The sequence below is a fragment of the Anopheles nili genome, chromosome 2, assembly GCF_943737925.1.
Source record: "Anopheles nili chromosome 2, idAnoNiliSN_F5_01, whole genome shotgun sequence".
Classification (NCBI taxonomy): domain Eukaryota; kingdom Metazoa; phylum Arthropoda; class Insecta; order Diptera; family Culicidae; genus Anopheles; species Anopheles nili.
The window spans coordinates 44469433-44480918 of NC_071291.1; the positions used below are offsets into that span (position 1 = coordinate 44469433).

General features: G+C 40.2%; 4 protein-coding genes across 4 annotated transcripts; 3 read left to right on the plus strand and 1 right to left on the minus strand.

Moving 5' to 3' along the window:
* Positions 1–4: 4 nt before the first annotated feature.
* LOC128723877 (cell cycle checkpoint protein RAD1) lies at positions 5–1029 on the plus strand. The gene is made up of 2 exons (XM_053817647.1): positions 5–154; positions 238–1029. The coding sequence occupies exons 1-2, from the start codon at positions 5–7 to the stop codon at positions 1027–1029; spliced, it is 942 nt and encodes a 313-aa protein (XP_053673622.1).
* A 571-nt stretch (positions 1030–1600) lies between these two features.
* Positions 1601–2575, plus strand: LOC128723890 (RNA-binding protein 7). The gene is made up of 2 exons (XM_053817658.1): positions 1601–1711; positions 1786–2575. Exons 1-2 carry the CDS (start codon positions 1628–1630, stop codon positions 2476–2478), a joined length of 777 nt encoding a protein of 258 aa, XP_053673633.1. The 5' UTR covers positions 1601–1627; the 3' UTR covers positions 2479–2575.
* A 1447-nt stretch (positions 2576–4022) lies between these two features.
* On the minus strand, positions 4023–5738 carry LOC128722113 (tetraspanin-33-like). The gene has a single exon (XM_053815946.1). The coding sequence runs from the start codon at positions 5470–5472 to the stop codon at positions 4639–4641; it is 834 nt and encodes a 277-aa protein (XP_053671921.1). The 5' UTR covers positions 5473–5738; the 3' UTR covers positions 4023–4638.
* A 2213-nt stretch (positions 5739–7951) lies between these two features.
* LOC128731076 (mediator of RNA polymerase II transcription subunit 31) lies at positions 7952–9402 on the plus strand. The gene is made up of 3 exons (XM_053824172.1): positions 7952–8077; positions 8434–8523; positions 8591–9402. Exons 1-3 carry the CDS (start codon positions 8047–8049, stop codon positions 9235–9237), a joined length of 768 nt encoding a protein of 255 aa, XP_053680147.1. The 5' UTR covers positions 7952–8046; the 3' UTR covers positions 9238–9402.
* The last annotated feature ends 2084 nt before the right edge of the window (positions 9403–11486 follow it).

Below are 11486 nucleotides of genomic sequence, written 5' to 3' on the forward strand. Positions count from 1 at the left end.
TTTGATGCAAAGAACAAAGCGTCTATTTGGTAAAGGGATAATTTCAAACCCAAAAATGGTGACCCAATCGCAGTACAGCAAGATACAATTCCAATCTGTGTTGAATAAATTCTCAACATTTTACAACGTCATGAAAGCAATTAATTTTGTTGATGTAAGTTACAAGCGAAAAGCATAATCGATTTTCACACGGATGCTGAATATGTTTTAATTTCATTTCCTTCTTCTTCACTCCAGAATGCCATGATGCAGTTGAGCAATGATGGTTTAAAGATCATTGTTGAGGATGCTAAGAGTATTCAGGCCTCAGCGTACGTTACTCGCGCATGTTTCTCCGATTTTAAGCTTGAGATGGCTGAACAAGCCTGTCCTGATGCCGCAAATACGGATTCCACACAACCATTTGTTACGTTTGGGATCAACTTGAAGGTGTTTACAGACTGCCTGAGTATGTTCACTAGTTGGGACAATGATTCAAGTCTTAAGATGATGCACAAGGGTAATGGCGCTCCTTTAATTACCATATTGGAGCAGCACGGTGGAGCGGATAATCTCGTTACGGAGTGTTCGATGCGCACGATTGAATCGTTTGACTGCATGGAGCTGGATTTCGAAGATGATCAGATTTTAAGCAAAATCAACGTGAAAGGTATGGAGTTTTTCCAACTGCTCAGTGAGTTGGATCGCAATTGTGACGAAATTGAAGTTAGTATCTCGCCCGATGCGCCACATCTTATGTTAAATTCGTTTGGAGAGCTACACTCAGAGTCCTGCGTACAAATAACAAATACCAGCGACATGCTGATTACGTTCAACTGCTCAGTTGCGAATCGTAATCGGTATAAATTTCAACATTTCCGTCTCGCAATGCGTACTCTAGCATTGGCGTCCAAAGTATCACTTCGTACGAACACCGAGGGTTTACTGGGACTACAGGTTATGATAGAGAATAGCGATAGTTCTCATATCTTCGTGGAATATTTCATCCTGCCGCTGATATCGGATGATGATCAAACAACTGTAAACTAAAGGTACAATTCTTCGAAAGATAATAAAACACGTTTTGATATTTTATTAAATATTCAATATTAAATGCGAGAATGCATTCATTTCATACAAGCAGTAGGTTAATACAATATATACAAAATCAATTGTTCTTGATCTAACATACTTCCAACGTCTTTTTAAACTATTCTCTTTATGAGCATCCAATGCGTACAGCTTGTTCGTAACCAAAATAGTTGGAATACGATAAACTGATTGATATGAAGAAAGCACAATTTTAATCTGCAGTATAACAGTTATGATACTGTTCGTAAATTTGAATATGTGGCGATTTGCTTGACTTCGTAAACTGTATATACCTTGGGAAGTGAAATCTTTGACAACCATAAAAACAAGTTTTGTGCGAGTGGTAAAATAACAAAACGATTTACCGCTTAGAAATTTTCGCGGAAAATTGGATTGTAAACAAACAAACTTGTGCTTTCGTATGCACCGACGGTAAAAATATCCAGAAAAAGTGTTGCTTTTAATTCGTTGGCATTTTCCTGTTGAAGCAATCTATGCAATAATTAAGCAGCAGTTTGTTAGGTTGGAACTACGCGAAAGCATTTGAACAGTCAGCATGAGCGAAGACGATAGGACGCTTTATTGCGGCAATGTAAGCGAAAAGGTTACGGAAGAAATGCTGTATGAATTGTTCCTTCAAGTGAGTAAAGTGGTGTTTTTTTTTCAGGCGATGGCAGTTATTTTCATACTAACTTAAATGTCTCTTTTCTATAGGCTGGCCCAGTAGAGAACGTTAAAATTCCCCGTGATGCAGATAAACGACAACGCTCATACTCGTTCATCACATATACGCACGCTTGCAGCGTTGAGTACGCTATGAAAGTTCTCGATGGCACGTCACTCTTTCAACGTATGCTGAAACTGGACAGAAAGACTGGCAACGGGCCGAACTGTGCGGCTTCTCCTTTGATTAACTTCAAAAATCCAACCACTACCAGCGGTAACCGTTTTCACGATGATCCTCTGCATGATCCACCAGCAATGGAGGCAAACGGCTTTGCTCCGGATGCATCATCTACGAATGAGAGAATTCTTAACAGCTTAGGCTTTGCTTACGGACAAGCTGCCTTGCCAGGCACAATGAACATCGCTCCAGACATGTTTCATTCGAAAGTTGGCGCGTTGATGCGTTTGGGTCCACATTTATGCGGGGCAGAATTAGCGCCATACGACGACCAGTCGACGGCGTCTAATGAACAACAGACTTCCCTGCGCACGAAAATGCTTCACAATGACCGATCACACTACCCGGATCGCCATCAAAAGCCATACTCGCGCGATGATCGCTATAGGCACAGTAACGACCGACATAACGATTCACACAGTCGTCATAGGTACGATAAGGACAGCAGAAGAAACAGCAACGACAGGGATCATCATCACCATTCTAATCGCAGACGAAGATAGTGAAGTATTTTTATTATTCTTGTTCTAGCCTTAAACCTGACTGATCGATAAATGGTTGGTTAAATGAAACGAATGAACTCTGTTTAAAATGGTTGTAAATAAAGGTAACTAGTGTTACATATTTTTGGAAGCATGGTATTCACGAATTTACTGGCTATATCGAACTAAAGCCAAGCCGATAAATGAGGGGAACAGGTCTAAAGACTCAGCTTAAGTTCAAGTTTTAAGTAAAATGAACTGAAAACATGCGTGTCTTGCGAGTGAACAATGTGTAATGGTACAAATTTCAAAAGTGCTATGCCAATATGCAAAATAAGACAGAGTATAGTTTTTATCTTCTCCACTCCTTTTCTTATCTTAAATAAACTCTGGAATAACCTCATTACTACATAGTTGGAGACAAACGAAGGCTCCCGTACAATGCTCTTCCTGGAATATTATATCATCCGAATTGGAACATATACAACTTCCGCTTTCATCCTTGAATACAGATTAACACTATCACTAAGCAGAGAAAATATGTTTTCATCGTATGTTGTTCCGCAAACAACTTAATCACTTAGCGTGCGAAACTAAAGAAGATATTGAAACGACGGAAAACCGGCTAGCTAGAAGTAATGCAAAGAGTATTTTGTACACAGTTTATGACACGATTTTACGTTCTCTTTATTCATTTTCAAATACCTATTAAATACAATTCTATTGAGCTTTACAAATATATGACATAGAATTGGCTTTACATTCAAACCAGCAGTCGTCACGTTCGTTTTCATAGCCCTTCGGGCATTCTCCGTTTTCGGGCCACGTGTCGTTTCTCTAAAACTTTTAAACAATACTTGCAAGTGAGCTGGCAGGCTCAAATGCACAGGTGGAGTTATTACTTGTTGATTATTTCACTACATCCAGAAGAAACATCACGAATGAAAATGCTTGTTTACGGGTAGTTTGTTATATTTGATCTTATGCTGCTCAGCCCTCTGGCGCGAACGCAATTTAGAGATTTAAAATGAGATACATGGGTATGGTTTTGCTATGCGTGCGCAGTAACCATCGGGGATCCGGCATGACGAGATATTACTTCGTGAAAGGAACCACGAACTATCAGCTACTTAGTTGGTCTTACTATCTTACAATTTCGAATGCATGAGTGATGTTGCCGCATGGAATTTGCAAAAGATTACTAATAACAGTCTACACAGTAGTTTACGCGCTCAAGCGTACTTTATCGTCTTTCGTTTGTTATCATTCGGGGCTTCTCTTGTGCATATCAGTCGTTCTTGTGCAGGAGAATCGATGAGAAATGGAATAATACAAGAGCATTAGGAGCAGAAACTGAATGCATACCATTTAACCACCGTCATAGTCTAGGGCGGCTGAGGCGGATCTACTATTTTACTAGTCACCCTTCTATCATCTACCTCCCGTTGATGCTTCAAGGAGATCAAAAGCATCCTTGGTTTATCTGTTGAGATGTTTTAACATTTGGAATGCAGCTAAACTATTATCGTGAGATGAAACTAATCGTAGATTAACGACGCCCAAACGTAGCAAGAAGACTTTCGAATTCACTTTCATTAACTCACGAAACATAGAACACATTTGTTTCTCTCTTTCTCTCTTAAACATCTACTAATTGTCCATCGAAGGTAGATTATCTTGCCTTTAGTGTGTTGCATTGCCTACGTGCCCATACTGACGCTTGTCTAAGCTTTAAAAACATCGCAAGCTAATGATCACACAGGCGAAGCAGGTTTCGATTACTTAACCACAGATTTGATTTGCGCAAATTCAAACCACTCTTGCGATCGCGCACGATCGCGTGGTAGGGGAAATTGGAAGCCCACATCTTGAGCAATGCAGAGCGGGTGCTTTACTCAGTCGCCTTGTGCTGCGAATAAGATGAAGGAAAATAACGTGCTGATTTGTTCATGTTGCCGTTGTGAATGCGCAGACTTGTTCTGAAACTGATTTTGTGCCTTGCAAGATTTTCTTTCTGTTGTTGCTTGGTCTTTTAATCTCTCTCTGTCTATCTTTCTCTTTTTTCTCTCTATTTCGCGCGTTCTTGCCATTGCCTGCGTGCTCTTTGTGGTTTTCATGCGCTCGCTGCTGCTAGGTTGCTCATACTGGTCGACCACCACTTCCCCACCCCACGTAAATTCACTATGACCAACTACTCTTCTGCAGATCGATCTGTCCTTCGAGCGTCTTGGCCAGATAGATGACGAAAAGCTGACTGATGGCGGCTCCGAGAGCGATGCCTGCGATCAAGTACAGGTTTCGTTCGGCCCACACGCGCACAATTTCGATGCAACCGTTGGTCCAAATCTTTTTACTGGCCGCCGCAACCGACTGCTGCTGGATATGGTAGCCGCACATGATGTTCACCAAACCGGAGGAGATGTCCGTGGCATTGATGCAACAGCTGTACGGCACGCCGCACTTTTCCACGCTGGGCGACGAGCAGTTGAAGTACTCGTTCTTGCCCCAGTCTAGGTAGCCCTCGTTGCTCAGACCACAACAATTAAACTCCTGCTGAGCGAAATCGATGAGATTCTGCAAATCCGGATCGTCCCGATAGGTCGTAATGATTTTGTCCGTGAACGACTCCTCAAGCACAGCGTTCACTTTGTGCGGGAATACGAACGCGGTAATGGCAATGGCCATTTCGCAGAGGAAAAAGATCAACAGGCAGAGCGAGTAGAACTTCAGCAGGCAGGTGTTTTCACGCAGGGCCCCAAGGCACCCAGCGAGACTAACGACGAACACGATGGCCCCTGCGATGATCATCACCAGCGAGAGGTTCAGCACAATGTCGTAGAACGTTTCTAGCTTTATCAGTCCGGTGGCCTGCCATTTGTCCACAAACGCATAAAATCCAATGCCGATGAGCAATCCCCCGAACAGCCAGAACACGAAGTTGAGCAAAAATATCATATACTTTACGCATGAGCTAACGTAAGTGAAGTTGTTGGTAGGATATCGATACGGAGGCATTTTGCTGCGCTGCTGTTGTCCTTCAGACCTGAAAGCTCTCCTTATAGGGAAGATACGTCCTCTCTAGCGTTTGCCACTAGACAGTGCTGTTTTCAGGCAAGCAAGATGCTACTTTGCTGATCTGTACCAGTGGCATTGGCCGCGTCGATCCTTTGTTTACTACTTTTTCAATTTTACACTGCTCCTTCACACTGCAATTATATGGAAAAGGGTCAACACACTACGCCTACCCATCAGGCAACCTGGGGTAGTTCGATTTCACTGTTCTTTACGTTGAAAAGGTTTTTTCTCAAGCAAAAAGGAAAACTAGTCTAACCAACTCACTTTCCACTTTCAACACGAAAATGTCTTTTTCTTCTTCTTTGCTTTGCGTAGGAGTTAGTTACTCAGAGAAAACAGCACATTAAATTTAAAATGTCATCACGTTTGGATGCACATTGATTGTTTTTCCTTTATACTACAAATTAAAAAAAGAACGCACCGTGCACGGTTTCGCTTGAAAGAATAAAATAATCAAACTATTAACATATTCACGACGAATAATATTTTTCAAACCATTGCACGAACATACACACATCGAATGGTACAGAATGATGACATTTTAAACGTCATGCATGGAATGTACATCATATCAGAAAGTTCGATTCGTTGCAATTGAACGTATCCGATAGGTTATTGGACAAACGATTTATTTTTGCCTTCTTTCTCTAATCTAAAGCCGTGTAGAGTTAGAAAAAATATGTAATCTCGCGTATTATAGAATGAAACGAAATATTTCATTTCGAACATTACCAAGGTTATTATGAACCTATCGACAAGGATTTCCGTTTGTTCGGATTTATATCTTCTGTGAGATCCTTAGAATTACAGACAATAGTCAATCTAGAACATGCCTTATTCATATCTAGTGCATGCTGTTATATACTGTACAATAGATTAATACACAATTTGCATTTGAATTTGAGAATTTGATTTAAACAGTCTGGCATTTCGAATAAGTCGATTCCTATATGACGTTTGATAACTCATAATGTACATTACGGTATGTGTATGCAATTGTTTTGGCTGGTACGTATTGTTGTGGGCTAGGGTTTTTATAATTTTGCTCAATTAAAATAAGCTTAACCCCCTTTTCTCGCTTTGCGCATACAAAAAGGCATCTGGATAGACGTAGCCCGTCAAGTGTTTCATAAATGCAACACGTGTTCTGCTACCATTAAGGACAATAATGCCGCTTTACTTGGTCAAGAAGTAAAAGAAGAAGTTTGTGTGAAAGTGAAGGAAGAAAAAACGTTTTTGCGAGCAAATCTGTCGACAGAAGCCGCGTGAAAAGTGTTTGCGGCTACGTCCCGATGGAAAACGGCCGTTCCTTAGAGGATACTCGAGTGAACCTGTATTGAAATCAGTTTATGCCGCATATAGCGGAACTGTGGAATGTCTATAATGAACCCATACGGTCGTGAGTACAATTATGCTCCTGCAGAACATAAATCATATATTTTACTTATTATCTTCCTGTGTTTAGATGGCCAAGTTATGCGCATACATTGCACTTTATCTTATGTGTACATGTTCAGTTAAATTTTGTTGTAATTGCTGATGAATCTTTCCCCTTATAGTGTTAATCACTGCGTAGCCTTGTTTACTATTGAAGTTGCTTTTTCGGAAATCTCATATACCCGGCAGTTGATGTTCCCCATTTGCTCCGGCCTTTTGCCTTTGTAAGTTGTATACTTCTCATAGTAAAGCTTGGAGGCGCATTTGAACAAATAATGCCTTAATCGACTGTTCCTGTTGTTGATTGCAATTCTTCTGAGTGTGGCTTATCGATGTTTAGCGAAAACAAAACTGTACAACCATCAATCAATAGCAAAGATCATTTATACGACGCTAGAAGTAGAATTGCAACATAAAAAACAGTTAATGCACGATATATTCATAGAAAAGTTCGTTTTCCATCAGCAACTAAGATTTGAGCGAAGAACCGATTGGGCTTTGACTATAGATTCTTTTCTAATTGAAAATTGCTGTCTTTTGTAAGTTGCACGCTCAACCAGTGCTATTGGAAAACTTAGAGATTGTTATTAGTGTACATAAATCTCTCATACGAACACACACACAATATATGTATTTCCTTTCTAGCACCGTTCTTGTTATGTTGTAAATAATGAGCTCCTGTTTTGTTTTTCTTTCTCTCTTTTCTTCCTCAAATTAAATGGTCGTCCACATTTTCCTGCTCTAGCTTATGATCGGCGTGAGGGAAGCGGATAGCGATTGAATAGCGAAATCCACCTTTATTATCCTTATCGTTAGAACCTGACAGTCACAATATCCTGATCTATCGGGGGGATAGTATTGCCTGTTTTACCGCAGATCAGTAAACGTTCTGTCTGTCATCTGACACACATATTTATTCCGTTTTGTTCGCATTCAAGCTTCCCTTTATCTGTTACTCTGTCCAGCACTTTGTCCCGGTTACAAAAAAGCATTGGTCATAGACTAAAGCGTTAGAATTTCTTACTGTTCAAGTAAAATTGAAGCACATACATCCATACTCACAAATCTTTAAAAGCCATGGCTAATAAAATGGTCGGGAAGGGTAAATGTAAGTACTTTATGTTATTCTATTTTTTCTATTCCATTCTATTTGTTTTCTTTCACTATGCTGTTTTTATCTTCAAAATTATGTTTTTTTATTTACTAAATAGTAGCAAATTCAACAGACAAAAGCTTGCGATTGGCAGGCTATATTTAGATTATGTAGAACATGAAATTACCTTTCTATCTGCTACTGGACTAAGATACCCCTAATTGGCATGCTCACTCGGTATACTCATTCAGTTAGCTCTCTGTATATCGCTTCCCTGTGTACATGAAGAAGGGTGACGTTTTCTAACAAAACATCTCATCACAGTATTAAAATTTCGACATATTTTGCTGGATATATTTCTTACGTTTCAGTGCCGGTCGAATCGGAAGATGCGCAAAAGCTCAGATTTCAGGTCGAATTAGAATTTGTGCAATGTTTAGCCAACCCCAATTATTTGCACTGTAAGTCAATAGATTGATGCTACAGCAGAATTGGATGCATTTAATTCCTCAACATCCAAACTTTCAGTTTTGGCGCAACGCGGGTACTTTAAAGATGCGGCATTCGTAAACTATCTGAAGTATCTGCTGTACTGGAAGGAACCGGAGTACGCAAAATATCTCAAATTCCCCATGTGTCTCTACTTTCTGGACCTTCTGCAATACGAACACTTTCGGCGCGAAATTGTAAGCGCCCAGTGTTGCAAGTTTATCGACGATCAGGCCATTCTACTCTGGCAGCACTACACCAGGCGGCGTACGAGACTCACAGCGCTTGGCACAACCAGCCTTACCGGGTTGGCTGTAGGTGGTCAACCGGTCGGAGGTGGCGTTCAAGGCACGCTCCTATCAAACGATCCAGCGATCATGCCAAACAGTAACAATGGCAGCAATAATGGTAGCACCAACGCCAACAACGGAGCCGGCGGTGGTGGCATCAGTACGAACAACGGTAACAGCAACAACGGTCCTAATGGGGGCAGTGTGAATGCTACGTCCTCTCTGGCACAGCAGCAGCAACAACAGCAGTCGCAGCAGCAGCAACAACCGCAGCAACAGCAAAACGGTGCTGGAATTACGCAACACAATGGCGTGGGAGGAGGTAGCATGTTAAGTAATCCGATGGGCGGCGGTGGTGGCATTACAGGCGGAGGCATCAACCAGAAAGTTCCTTAATCAAACGGTTCGTTAGAATCGATGCTGTCCATCCGACCTGTCTCGGAAGACGCTGGAAGCTGTAGCGTTGCAATCCGCGTAACATGCGAGCCGTTGATGTGTAAAGACTGTTTTTATAAATATTGTATAGCGTAATTTGTAGGTCCTAAAATACAGCTGTATTTAAATTTACTATCGTTGTTCGTAATTGATTTTTGTGTTTCTCGGAGTACGACAATGCAATATCACAAGAGCTAGTTAGTTGTCGTGTGGTTATTTGGTATAAATAAAAAAAGTTCACACAATTTCTTGGTTTCTCTAGGTTTTGGTTTAGAATTTGATAGACCTGCTAAATATTATACTTCATAAGCCATTCGATTACTAAATCCAGCGCGAGAGTAACACTTAATTAGGGTTTAAATTCGTTGGGCTACGATGCATTTGGTCAATGAGTTTATCTTGCCATAAAGATTATGTGATCATATTTATAAAATGATAATTAATACGCCATAGTCTCTATAATACTCCAATGTGTAGCCTTAAGCTCTGCAATCTCGTTTAGCTCCTCTTCATTTTGATTTGTTTTTAATTGATCAGTTGTTTTTTTCATTTTACATTGTCATTGATAATAAACATTTTTGTTATAAATCCAACGTTATCTTAACGGTATACGGTAACGGTACACAATGTAAAAGTATCATATTATATGTTTAAAAATTGCTTTGAAATGAAGTAAGTTTTGGCTTTTCTAGTTTTAATTTGGGAAAGATTTTTTAAACAACTTTTATCTTGGCTTGTTTAAGCTAATGATCACAAACGATCACCAACAGTTAAAAAACCACACATTTTGTTTTACTTTATTCCCTACATTTCTACATCGATCTGCAAAAAAACATTGAAAACCAAATCGATCATATTAAATTGCAAAAATAAAGTTGAAAAGGAAATTTGATTCAAGCTTTATTTAGCTAACGTTCTTAAAGTTGTAGTAAAAGAATATTTTATATACGAAAAGGATAATATGATCACTTAAATCGGTTTGAACACATTCGTTAGGTAGAGTAATTTATTGAGAATATTCCACGAAAACAGATTCAGATACGGGATCAGATATATTCCGGTATAGCAACTGGAGAGGAAAGGAGATGATATTTTATTAAAAAAAAATATTCCGCATGATGTAACCCATTTAGGGTTGGCATTTTGATGAGTTCCTTCTTTTCTATTGTTGCGAGGAATGACCAGTTTTCGATAACGATTTGCTGGCCTACTCTCCGGTCAGTAACGAGATCTAACGGGTGTTCCGATATTTATCGGCATGTTTCGAACGGGTGAACGATCGATGATTTTTTTCACAAAGAAGAAAGCAAACTAAAAATCACATAAATGCTGCCAGTTGCGATGGGTCCGGCGCCACGTTCGTTCATTAACGGTCACTTGAAATCACTTTCAGCACTTAGCTAAGGAACGCGATTTCATGGGAACGATCGGTTCAATCGAAAAGCTGCGAACGTAGATTGGCGGTTAGATTTGATGACACTCGAAATTGAAACCGGCCCCAGCAACAGTTGCTGCACGTTCATAAGAAACAGTTAGTTTCGCTGGGGACTTTGTGGATCCATCTGATATCACTCTTTCAGCCTTTAAAATATTTGTTCAAACGAAATCTAAGTGAAGTCAAGGGCATCCTATGTATTGACACTTTACTTGAGAATTTTTTACACATCCGAAAATATGCTGGTTTTACGTGTTTTCCACGCTATGAAAATATCACAGTTCGAGATATTACGTTGCAAAAAACGACCTCCTATTGAGAAAATGCTCTTGCTCGGTTAATGTATACGGTACTTCTATGGATGAATTCTTCACATTGCGAATACTATTACAAGTGAATAAGTTGTATTAATCATAAAAATTACTAGAAGAAACCGTCATCGTATCGATGTCGTTCCGAACGTGCTGAAAGTGATATGTTTGGCTTTCACTTGTCTTATTCGTGAGCTTTTTCAGCGCTTGCAAAAAAAACCATAGTTAAACAAAGGTCACATTAAGGCCCGATGCTACATCGTGAAGGGCCAGGCTTGGGCGATGAAGATGACACTTTCTTTCCCCACACCGCACAAGTTGCTCATATCCCCATATCCGATCCCGGCTGTGCACGATTCGTTTCGTATGCACCGGAATCCAGGAGATTGCATTTGCCGCAACAACCAAGGGCCAATCGAAGGTGAATGCTTCGTGGTTGCATTTTGCAGGCGAGCTTTCAGCTG